Below are 13,754 nucleotides of genomic sequence, written 5' to 3' on the forward strand. Positions count from 1 at the left end.
AGTGATGTTTGTGTTTGCACGAATTTTAAAATGTTCATGAAGTAATTAACAGCATTGTAATTTAGCGGGTTCACAAGTTGCTTTGAGTTTGTCAGAGTGATTACACACACACACGTGTGTGAGCACACGCACGTGCCATTAGTACTGTACTTATATGAAGAAGCTTCCTTGGTGCTATTCCAAGGTTACAGAATGGAGTATTTTTATTTTTTGAATACTGTAGTTGAACTAGACTGTTTTGCTTAATAAAGGATACATAAACTGATCATTAAAAATGCCTACAAACACAGCATACGTAATAACCAAAGAAGCACAAGATAAATATGATGTACCCTGTAAACACACATACATACAAGTAACAAAACTAACAGCACAGTACAACTGTAATGAAGCACACAATAAACAGTGATCACCAAAGTTGGCCAGACAAATTTTATAATTATGCAAAGAGCTTATGAAAGAAATAGCACTAAATCAATCTCCTTGTATCTCTCATTCATAGCTAAGGTAAATTTAGAAAATTTCTTACAATACACAAGTCTGTTTGATAAAAAATAGTCTAATATCTACAGAAGGCTCTCAATGGTGAGTCCATTACAGCAGGATTACTGTATACTATACCTGACAATACTGTGCTGTATTTCATGTAACACAAAACATTTCCTCTGAGTAAGAGTATGAATGTAATAACACATTGTAACATTGTACAAAGGTGACTCTGACATGTAAAACCACTGTACATTATTGTATAACTGATAAAACATTATGAATAACTAGTTAGTTTATATTCTCACTAACTGGCTCATATTTAAGATTTTTCTTTTACTATAGGTTCCAAAGAGACTAAATATGAACCGTCAATGAAATATACTCTGGAAAAGTTTTCTGATTTAAAATTTAAGAGTTTATGCATTGAAAGGAGAAAATATACCCTAAGGGTAATGAGTGACAACAACAGAAGGATTACTCTATTCTTGAAATACCTTGGCTCTGACATTTTCAAAACTGGCTGGATTGACAAGTGAGAAACAGATTAAAAAGACATCTGTCTGTGGGTACGAGAGGGGTCGCAGACGATCGTAATCTTCCTGACCAGCTGTATCCCAAAGGCCCAGATTGATTGGCTTCCCATCAACCATCACATTAGCAGAGTAGTTGTCAAATCTGTGAAGCATTTAGAATAATAAGCATGGGGTTAAACATTATGAGTAACACTAATATAGTATAATGAAAAAAATTATTTAAGAGTAACATTAATACAGTACAATGAAAAAAATGATAAAAGGTATTAGCCAAATTTCTTTCAATCAGTCATGAGTACGTTTGTTTCTATCCAACACCAAGCTGTAAGGAAAGGGCAATGAATGAGTTGGATTATCAAAGGGATGCTAGTAATTCTACACTTGCTAATTTTCTACAATAACTACAGTATATAGTATCACACCCCACTTTAACCACATTCCTGTATTACATAAGGATTTGTCTTTTATATCTCTCAATATTCTTGATCAAATTTGCATGGAAACATTATGATCCCTCAGCAAGATCGAATTATCGTAAGGTGAACCATCGTAACTCGAGCACTACCTGAGTATTTTTATAGTTTTATCACAAAAAGTGCATTTAGTCATGAAAATGAGATGAAAATAGGGTATTTAGTGAATATTTCTCAGTGAAAAATACCGTGAATGGGCGGATTTTCAGCGAATAATGCGTATATATGTTCCACAGAGAAATCTGCGAATCGTGAGACCGCGAACACAGGGTTTACTGTACATACATACATACATACATATATATATCAGTAAACCCCCACATTCGCAGGGGATGCGTACCGCAACCCCCCCCCGCAAATGGCTAAAATTTATGAATACTCAGAAACCCTCTAAAAACACTTAGAACTGCTTATCTTGATAAACACAAAAAACCCTCTAAAAATGCTTATACCTGAGTATTATAATAGTTTTATCACAAAAGGTGCATTTAGCCATGAAAATTATATGAAAATACAGTAATTAGTGAATATTTCTCAGTGAAAAATACCGCAAATGGGCAAATTTTCCATGAATAATCGGTAGATATGTTCCACAGAGAAATCCCACGAATAATGAGTCTGTAAATAATCTGTAATTAAATGAGGTTTACTGTAATATATATATATATTTATATATATATATATATATATATATATATATATATATATATATATATATATTATATATATATAAATATATATATATATATATATATATATATATATATATATATATATATATATATATATATATATATATATATATATATATATATATATATATATATATATATATATATATATATATATATATATATATATATATATATATTATATAATATATATATGTACATAATATACTTACAAATTTTATCACACTGTGATTTATATACAATCATGATGCTACAAATGTTGTTTAATATCCAACTCACGCTACTTCGGGAATATCCCCGATGGAGAATTATCACCGTAGGGGAATTTTTTAGTGATAAATGGATCGGTATTGCTGGGTCTCGATCCTTCGACACAGTACCTTCCAACAAATCTAGTCGACGGCCAAACCACTGAGCCACCAAGAGAGGTATAAGTTAATGCCAAATCTGCCGTGCTTATTTACCCATCGAGAGCGGGGAAATTATACTTGGCTTCGGCATTAACCCACCTCCACCAAGAATTATAGTACATTTTTTGGTGTAAGTTATTCCTAAGGTAAAGTGCATTTAATATTAAGTGATATTTCTGGTCCAATGTCTGTGAGTTTAAAAAAGCCATGCGATGTTTTGTCGCATTACACAAGTGAATATATATATATTATACTGTATGTGTATATTATATATGTATACAGTACACATGTAAAATGAGATCTGTCCTGTGCTCTTTTTTCTGAATTCCCATCAGATCTAGGTCTCCAACTATCCCCATTTTTTTATGATTCCATGATAATTATATATATATATATATATATATATATATATATATATATATATATATATATATATATATATTATATATATATATATATATATATATATATATATATATATATATATATATATATATATATATATATACTATATATATATATATATATATATATATATATATGTGTATGTATATATATATATATGTGTATATATATATATATATATATATATATATATATATATATATATATATATATATATATATATATATATATATATATATATATATATATATATATATATATATATATATATATATATATATATATATATATATATATATATAATATACTTATATACTTACCAATCAGCTACTGGTACTGATGGGTTGATTTACATTCTAAGTGCAGAACCTGAATTTGACGGCAATATGTACAGCAGTGAAAAATACACTTCCTACAAGCCTTCTTCCAGCTACTTCCACATCTACTGTTCCTCACCCCTTCTCATTACATGTTCAAACCATCCCAAACTTTGAAATTACATGTTTTTTTCCCGCCTCTTGACACCACATTTCTCACTAGTACTAAAAACCCCACCCCCCACCTTATCGGTAATTTACATAATTTAGAACAAAGCTTTGATTTTAAGGAGAAAAAATTGTAATAAACTTTACTTACACAGTTGGTATATATTCTCCAGGAAAGGCATTGGTGGTGTAACTGATAAGCAGACATGTTTTACCCACGGCTCTGTAAGAGAATGAAAATATGAATTAAACGTAAATAAACGAACACTGGACAACTACAAGAAACTAGAAGATATTGCAATTGCGAGATTTGGTGTTCTGAATGTGAATCAAATAATACATAACACTAATTCAATACAAAAACTGGACACTTCTTCCTTACCTAAGGAAAAAGTGAAAATATACTGAATACAGAATAGTATTTCCTTTCACAATGACAAACGGAAATTTTCCAGTTTTGCTTTTATTTTTGGACAAATAAGCCAGTCAGAAACATAATGATATTCAAAGAAACCAGGGAGAATTTCAGGAAAATATATGCACCAAAAAGTATGGATTATGGTTTCATTTTGATGAACAAGGTCATCAGATTTTTGGTTTTTAATCTTTAAATATTACCAAACGATAATTCCATTCCTATATCTTAGTATGTTTTTCAGCCGATCATCAATGCAAGTACAAAATTTCCACTAAGCTTACTAAGGCAAGATGTGGTACAGTTCCAATTGTACAAGTCACTTAATATCTATTATGTATCATCCTTAAAGTAATATGACTAACACTATTGTTTCCCGAACATCCCGCACAACAGTATACTTGGAAAATATTTATAATTTCTTGTTTACTTCCCTATCAATCATACTGCGAACACGGGGAGATAAATGCGGCTGACCTTATGTATGAGACATTTTTTAAGTAAGCAGATGCAAAATTTTTTGTGATGTGGGAAACCAGGTTTCTGTTGTTTTTGACAAAATTGTGATGTAATTAATATGTTTTGCCAGCAATTGACATTCGTTTCTGGCAAAAAAAATCATGAGCTAGCATAACACGTTTCCAACAGAATGCCTTTACGGGTATTTGAAAAAATGATAAAAAATATATATAAGACATAACAGTAATCTATAAAATAATTTCAATATGGATCAAATCAAAATCTTTACGCAACGACAAACAAACAAACAAACAAACACAAGCCAGAAAAGAATAAATACTACTTCGGGACGGACCATGGAAATCCCCCGGTTTGACAAACAAGTACAGGACATAATGCATCAACCACGGTAAATGTCACAACAGAATTCTGGGGACCATTTTTTCACTGACATAACATCCTTGTATGCATAAATGAATGAAACAGTCAACCTCCATCCCGACCATTTGAACAAACAATTAACATTTTATTCTTTATCAAACGTTATGATATGGTCCTACAGTTAAGAAGAGAATTCCGTTTTCCTAACCCAGAATATATTTTGTATCCCTACTCGCTCCACAGCGCACACTATTCTTGACACTTAGCCGGAGGCAACTTTATTTCCTCAATAAAGTAGTAGCTATGGTATAAAAAAAACTGATTACAAAAGATGAATCAAGGAAGGTATTTGTTTTGGGTTAAACAACCTACATCGTAGAGTCAGACCAAAGAGAGCCAGTGCGCTAACTTCACACAGTTCAGCTTCAAAGGGAACAGTTTCATTTTGCGACGTGACAAGCGTGCAAGTAAAATTCCCAAAGAATTGAGTGTCTTCCATCCAAACAGACAATTCGCTCAGTACCAAGCTAGAGCTGAATGTTGGTTTCGCATAAAATTTCTGCTCTACTCGAAAGCGCGTCACGATGAGGAGTAGTCATTTCGGGAGGGGAAAACCAGCTTAGAGTTTCGAAAGATCGATGTTATCTACTTACCGTTTACAACAACTGATGACTTTTGGTGGGGGTGAGGGTGGGAATAAACCGTCTTTCAACTTAGTTAACAATGTACCTTGTCAACCCAGAACATCGGCAAGTTTAATTATCGCTCCTGATACCCTGCTACAATTATTAACGGTGCATTATATGGTAAAACTAGAGATCAAGTTCGGTACAACACTTCTGGCTACTACAAAAGAGACGTCTGGTCCTTTCTCTTATGCAGTACACGAGAGAGAGAGAGAGAGAGAGAGAGAGAGAGAGAGAGAGAGAGAGAGAGAGAGAGAGAGAGAGAGAGTGTGTGTGTGTAAATATTGTGTAAAGAAAGGCCACAGTGATACTGAACATAAAACATATGATGGCAATAAGTGCACAGTATGTAAAGAATATGTGTCAAAGGTGAAAAATAATACGGACCATGGCTTTGACTAATAATCTTCTAGGCAATTTAATAAACATACAGTCCGTAGGAAATAAAACTAACACTATTAGAAATCTGATAAACGATCCGGAAGTGAACCAGCATACAAGAAGAAAGCAAATTTAAAAAGGAACTAAAGACTCTCCTATCCTGCAGGAACTGCGATACTAACGAGAAAACACTGAAAGACAATTAGAAAATATAAGAAGCACCTTATTTTGAAAACGTACATGGGTCTGCCAGAGAGGGAATTATCCCTATGGAGGACTGTACACAAAACCAAACAAAGTGAACAGAGAGAGAGAGAGAGAGAGAGAGAGAGAGAGAGAGAGAGAGAGAGAGAAGCAGAAGCATCAGAAACGTAAGAATGAAATGTCTGAATCACATGAAGCTGATCAATATAGGAAGATATGGCCGTCTATTAACTTCGGAGAGGGGGGAGGGAGTCCTTTCTTCTCTGAGGCCGCCAGACGTCGGCATCATTACCTTTAGGATGTGGGTCTCCGCCTACCTTTTCTCTGCTGCAAGGTTTGAACGCTGGAAATGTCAGTTGTCCAAAAATTCAACACCAACATTTTTTCAAACTGCCTTGCTGACAATGACACAGCTTTATCTATCACCATGTCTGTGTACATAACACATGCATTTAAGCGTATGCAGGAAGACTTACAGGCAACGACGACAAACTAGAAGTGGTAAAAAAAAACGAGGACACAAAAAACGTCGTTCTCACTGCAGTGGAAAACATCCCCTGATTACGGAAATAAGACTGGGCTGGTTAATAGGACCAGAACCTGACATTTATATTAGGTTCCTTTGTGCAGAATCATGTCACATACACAACAATTGGATAACTATTACTCCTTAAAAACTTACACTGACATTTAAACTAAACGTTCTAAAATATTTGCACTGAAACAGACAAACGGAAAGGGTGACTAGGAATACTTTGACTTTATCCTACAAAATCTGGAAACCATACTACATTCAATATGCAAAATATTACTTAAAAATGCCTGCATTTCACCTTGTTTGCGAAAATGGGACAACGACTCACTTCTGCAATTAAAGATGACTTAATTTCGAATATTAAAGGAAGATATTTTAACTTACTGCACGGAACTTTAAGCAAACATCAGCTGTCAATAATTTTCACGTAAAGTAAGGTGAAGAGAGTTACGCATATGAAAAAAAAAAAAAATATCTTTACCTGCTAATAATAATACGACCCATTTAAAAGAACTTCATTTCAACAACCTAAATAGTCTCCGGGAAATCTTTTATTCCACGACATAAAATATGAAAAACTCAAGAGGTTTTTGCCTTTTACCTCTAACGCCAGTAACCATCATATTAACTAAACCATTATTCAGGCTAACCTGATTGTTTACCTGCAATAAAACTGTCTTTTCTGACATTAATAAAATCACATAACGATCACATGCAAATAAAATTTGACCCTCGTAGCAATTTTCTGCTCTTTTCGATTCCTACCATCAATAATTAATTCTCTCTCCCACTCTTCTGCGTGCGTCTTTGTAAGAGAGATGTCAGTTGGTCTCCGAGTCAAAACCGACCTCGCTTCTACGCATAGAAGGCCAGGGAACATCGAACAGACTTCCTCTTTCCCCGCCCATAACAGTCCTTCCCCAGTGCCGGCTCCGAGAGCTGCGCTATTCATTTCTCCGTGGGAGTTTTGATTCGTACTTAAAACAAACGGAGAATGCGTCAACAAGTAAATAAATAGCCTTTTTTTTTAAACTAACCTGCTTATTTCGAAATGTACTATTCGTAAGAGCAGGTAAAGGGAATGAACACGTTGCGAAACACTGCTTTCCTCGCACCAGTGACCAATCATAAACTGAACTGATAAATATGTTTCATTACAAGCATATATATATATATATATATATATATATATATATATATATATATATATATATATATATATATATATAAATTTGACTCGATCTGACTTGTATGGTCTAGTGGGCAGCGCCCTTGCCTTTCAACCTGGGTTCGATCCTGATGTGAGTCAGAAAATTATTTCTGTTCCACACGTGATTGTGTTTTGATTATTTCAACATATATATATATATATATATATATATATATATATATATATATATATATATATATATATATATATATATATATATATATATATATGTGTGTGTGTGTGTGTGTGTGTGTGTGTGTGTGTGTGTGTGTGTGTGTGTGTGTAAGCATGCGTATGGTTTTGTACTTCTTTATAAGGCTATGCCTTTCTAGTTGGAAATGGCTCACATGTGCAGCTTTTCACGAATTCTTTATACGTTAAAGTTTATAGAGTTAGGCCTGGGTGAAGTTTGAAGCAAAGGCAAGAATGTATACTCTCGATTCATTTATTTCAAAAGGTAAAATGTGCAGACTTTTACGGGCGGTAGTTTAACTAGGTCTATGATTTCTAAATGAAGAACTGACCTCAGACACCAATTTTTCTACCTATCAGTTGTAAATCCTTTTTTTAACTGTCTTGTACTATCACCTTAGCATGTATACTGTAAATGTCTACCACTTTGCATCCATCCTCTTCACGGTGTATTGCAGCACTGAAGACTAAACCCGGCACGATTTATACCTGTTTCATTTTCCACTGTCGTACTCTCTCTCTCTCTCTCTCTCTCTCTCTCTCTCTCTCTCTCTCTCTCTCTCTCTCTCTCTCACACACACACTATCTATATATATATATATAAATATATATATATATATATATATATATATATATATATATATATATATATATATATAAAATATAGTACATGAAAATTAAACACCGGTATAATATCATGGCCAGCTCCGTCTGCAGTCTTCCAGGTCACCTTGGATAGGGTGGATCAAAATAGTGGAAGTCCAGTTTCCGTACTAGGGTGACAATACAAACGAACAGACAGACGGCTGGAAATAACTATTCACGACTGATAAAGCAGAAAAAAAGGCGGGGCAGTTGACTCATCAGCTTGATGTCAGTGCTCCAATTATAACTCCCGCTTTTCCTATGCAGGTGGACTCGCACCTATGCTCTTAGGCCTAAGCAGTCCAGCACCCGCTACCATTGGTTAACACCTAGTTACTACAAGGATAAAGTAAAGACAAGTGCAGTACATCTTGATCATATATTTGGTTCATTCTCCAAAACAAAATCAGTATTTATGGCAATAGCATTGGCAAAAACAATAAGAAAATAAAGGAAAGATCGTGGACAAACTCAATAAAAAATACTCATCAATGCTTAGGCCGAGTGAAAGGTCTCCTACCGGACACTCTACCGAAGGGTTGAGTGACGTTGACTTAGACTGAACGGCAAGCTGCTTTTGACACCACGTATATACTAAACGTTATACCGATTCTACAAAACTCCATGGGGCATACAAAGAGAGAGAGAGAGAGAGAGAGAGAGAGAGAGAGAGAGAGAGAGAGAGAGAGAGAGAGAGAGAGAGAGAGAGAGAGAGAGAACCGGTATTGCAATGATTTAATGTTACCAGTATGGCGTGCGGGCGAGGCGAGATTGGATTATTAAAAAAATCTTACTGTTTCATATGTATGTAGGCTATATTGGACTGGCGAACAGAAAACAGCATGAAGGCTGGTTACAATCTCCCCCAAAATGGCTAACTATAATCTAGTAAGCATTCTAACATTCATGAATTGTAAACCATCACTAGGACATACAATACATCCTCGTTTATGAAATAGGTTAAGCTATTTACTTTCCATATGATCTAACTATTCTCCCAATGTTGTTGACCATAAATATAATATAATATATATATATATATATATATATATATATATATATATATATATATATATATATATATATATATATATATATATATATATATATATATATATATATATATATATTTATTTATATATATATATAAGTAGAGAACTGAAAACATGAATGAAAACTACTAAGCAATGAAATAAATATCTAAGTGTTTAGAAGTTGATCACAGGAAATAGCCCCCCTCTTTTTTTACGTTTCCTTAACACGTAAATACTAAAAGGAGATAAATACCTCACGGCATCCTTCCTAAGCTTTTGAAAGTTAAACCTAAGTTTACCCACTGGTTAACATACCAGTACTGATTTTACGTTGCAAATAGGGCACTTCTATGGGTAAAATCAGAATCCAGTAACAACCAAGACAAGAGTTAAAAGTACTTACACTTGCACAATTAAGTATACTGAAAATAATGAAATCCACAGGCAAAGGTATCTCTTCGTTGGGTGAGTCGGTAGAGCTGCGGACTGCCACTCGATGGGCCGGAGTTCAATTCCCCGGCCGGCTGATGAAGAGTTGGAGGAATTTATTTCTGTTGATAGAAATTCATTTCTCGCAATAATGTGGTTCGGATTCCACAATAAACTGTAGGTCCCGTTGCTAGGTAACCAGTTGGTTCTTAGCCACGTAAAATAAGTCTAATCAAATAAGTCTAATCCTTCGGGCCAGCCCTCGGAGAGCTGTTAATCAGCTCAGTGGTCTGGTAAAACTAAGATATACTTTTGCAGGCAAAGGTGGATGAGGAAAATAAAAGCTTAAGAAAGAATGAAGTGAAGACGGGAAGATAAAACAAGCACTACCATAACCAACATCAGCGTAAATCTCACGTGGTTTTCACCAAGGTCTAGAGAATATTCTCCAGACTTTGGTTTTCACAAGTATTAATCAGATGCAAGCAAAAAAAATGCACTCAACTTTAAAAAAACCGACCCTTTTCAGAAAAAAAATAGTAATGACAGGAAAGGCGTGATGGATGTAGATGCAATAAACAATTGACCAAAAGGTTACAAATTACTGTCGAATGACATAACAAAAAATCTAAATGTGGCGACTGACTAGGGGAATAAAGGAATGAATGCATGAATGAGTGTATGAAATTTTAACAATATGGCACAGCACTGAAAGCCATTACAGGAGGCCATTCAGCCGTAGCCATGACGATATGAATTACTGAAAATTCACAGGCAAGCAAATAGTCTACTTATGCTTAAAAATTACGAGTATCATTTCCATACAAATATAATGTAAATAATTAAAAATAAGATATGTCGCTAAAACAAACATTAAACAAAAAGATATGCCAGGCTAAAAGCTGCTTCACTCAAAATCTCCAAAAGAGACTTTAGGTGAAGGCCATCCGCACATTCTCCCGATGCTTGTATGTTGGGGGCAGCACACACCAGGTTGTGTTCAACCGGCAGTCATTTGTCACAGTGAGCACATACTGGCGCACTGCTACTATCTAAAAAATATTTTGTGTGACGCTGGTAAACAACTTCCTTTATGCAACTATAAAAACTTGCAGGCTATGGGCCAATATTATAGGCAAGGAGGGGGACAACTTCTTTCTTGCCACTGCAATTCCCCAAAAAAGTATGACCTAACTGGTATTTTAACATTCGAGTGGCGACACTTTAAAACATGATTATTTAAAATGTATGAACTACCTGGTCTTTTCTTTATTATTATTTAAAGTGGCTTCTTTCGCTTCCCTGTCCACTACCTCTTTACCAAGAGTCGGTAGAATTCTCGGCTTGCACCGTGCTAGGCCCGAGTTCGCGTCTCCGGCCGGCCAATGAAGAATGAGAGGAATTTATTTCTGGTGATAAAATTCATTTCTCGCTGTAATGTGGTTCGGATTTCTACAATAAGCTGTAGGTCCAGTTGCTAGGTAACCAACTGGTTCTTAGCCAAGTAAATTAAGTCAAAGCCTTCGGGCCAGCCCTAGGAGAGCTGTTAATCAGCTCAGTGGTCTGGTTAAACTAAGGTATACCAAGAGTTTCCAAACGAAAAGGAACCCAGCTTGTGTTAAGCGCATCAAGACGAAAATCTATATACACCGTGAATCCTGCAACAACGAAATCTCCCCCAGTTTTGCTGCTTTGCTGTTCCGGTTCACGGTATGTGATAAAAAATAATTGTTCGTCGTATTTACTTTCATACTTCAGCAATCTTTACAAAGCATACTTGTGGAAGAAAAGATTATCGAAGGGACGCAAAACCACACTCCACTGAGAACTAAAACCACACTCCATTGAGATCTAGAATGCTTGAAGGAGCCTTGACGACGTATGTAAATTTATATATGGAAGATGAAAAAAAGAAAGGACTAGCATCTCCACAGCCGGACTGTTCTAGAAAAACAGCACACACGAGGAGGAGTTGGCAGTAGTTTGCAAAACAATCAACGAAATGCACTCGGCATAATAATAACGAGGTCAGGTAAAGCGCAAAAGGCGTTACTCCACTGACAATGAGGAATGAGGCGTCTCAACGCTTCCGACCAACGTCCAACAGCACAACTATTATAGTAGGGGAAAAAAGTATACCTTAGTTTAACCAGACCACTGAGCTGATTAACAGCTCTCCTAAGGCTGGCCCGAGGGATTAGACTTATTTTCCGTGGCTAAGAACCAATTGGTTACTTAGCAATTGGACATACAGCTTATTGCAGAATCCGAACCACATTATAGCGGGAAATGAATATCTATCACCAGGAATAAATTCCTCTAATTCTTCATCAGCCGGCCGGAGACTCGAACTCTGGCCTAGCGAGTGCTAGTGCACAACTCTACCGACTCGCCCCACGAGGAACTGATAGTAGGGAAAGGAACGCACATTACAAACGAGAAAGTCCCTAGCATAGAGAAGCAAAGATCACACGCAAGTCGATTTCTCTATAAATTTAACCACGCATAGAGACAAATAAAACAAAACCCACTCGAGCAATGGCAAAGAGAAAACGTCATTAACAAAAGTTAAATGAGTTATTTGGCAAAAGAATATATATATATATATATATATATATATATATATATATATATATATATATATATATATATATATATATATATATATATATGTGTGTGTGTGTGTGTGTGTGTGTGTTTATGCGTATAAACATACATATCAGGATCGAACCCAGGTCTTTCAATTGATGAGTCAGAAATTTATTTCTGTTCCACATGTGATTGTGTGCTGATTATTTTTATATATATATATATATATATATATATATATATATATATATATATATATATATTATATATATATATATATATATATATATATATATATATATATATATATATATATATATATATATATATATATATATATATATATATATATATATATATATATATCTCTCTCCTGAATTCTTTCAGGATATATCCATGTAAATTCGTATTTTCAAGTAAATAAAGAAAGAAAAGTATTCAGCTATATTAATACATAAAATGCAGAGTCGATTTCCACATTACATTTTTGCCCATATTTAACAAAGATCAAAGTTTTATTACGTCTCACAACTCAAAAAAGCGAGACATGCGAAGAAAACGAACGTAACCCTAAAAAAAACTTGTCGTGAATTTTTACGCTACCTAGATCTACTGTTATAATAATAATAATAATAATAATAATAATAATAATAATAATAATAATAATAACAACAACAGCCAAGGTTCTGACGACTTTTTAAACAATTTTGCATGTCAATTAAAACGTGACCTCTCTACAGTGAGACTACAATGCCTCGTTGCCATACAGTGAAAAGGAGAGTTAGGCAGGACGCAAGTACCAGCCATCTTTATGGTTATTTAGGCAGCAATCGAAAATCAATATCCCATTTCAGGTGGTAACTGAGTCTGGCCGGGTTTTGAATGTAAAATTAGAGGTACCCTTTCGCCATCTATTTATACGAGTATATAACGATATTATGTGCTAACAACTACGCCTATGAAACTTTTTACACCATTACTAGTCCTGTAGCCAAATTTTCAAAGTGAGGCTTGATGTCGCATTCATCGGAGCATCCCACCTAGCAAAATGTGCTGAATCCGAATGAAGGAAAAAATTGTTAGCTTTGTATGTGGCGGAACAAGGAA

At 34.5% G+C, this 13,754-nt stretch overlaps 1 protein-coding gene across 1 annotated transcript in view; it reads right to left on the minus strand.

The window, feature by feature from the left end:
* LOC136848043 (ras-related C3 botulinum toxin substrate 1) overlaps positions 1-13,754 on the minus strand; it is a 124,995-nt gene that overhangs the window by 14,591 nt on the left and 96,650 nt on the right. Inside the window, exons 2-3 of the mRNA XM_067120114.1 lie at positions 3,639-3,710; positions 984-1,164 (exon numbers count right to left, since the gene is read on the minus strand). Coding sequence (XP_066976215.1) covers positions 984-1,164; positions 3,639-3,710 — 253 coding nt within the window. The remainder of the gene's footprint in view (positions 1-983; positions 1,165-3,638; positions 3,711-13,754) is intronic.

The sequence above is a fragment of the Macrobrachium rosenbergii genome, chromosome 18 (assembly GCF_040412425.1).
Source record: "Macrobrachium rosenbergii isolate ZJJX-2024 chromosome 18, ASM4041242v1, whole genome shotgun sequence".
In the NCBI taxonomy this organism is placed as follows: domain Eukaryota; kingdom Metazoa; phylum Arthropoda; class Malacostraca; order Decapoda; family Palaemonidae; genus Macrobrachium; species Macrobrachium rosenbergii.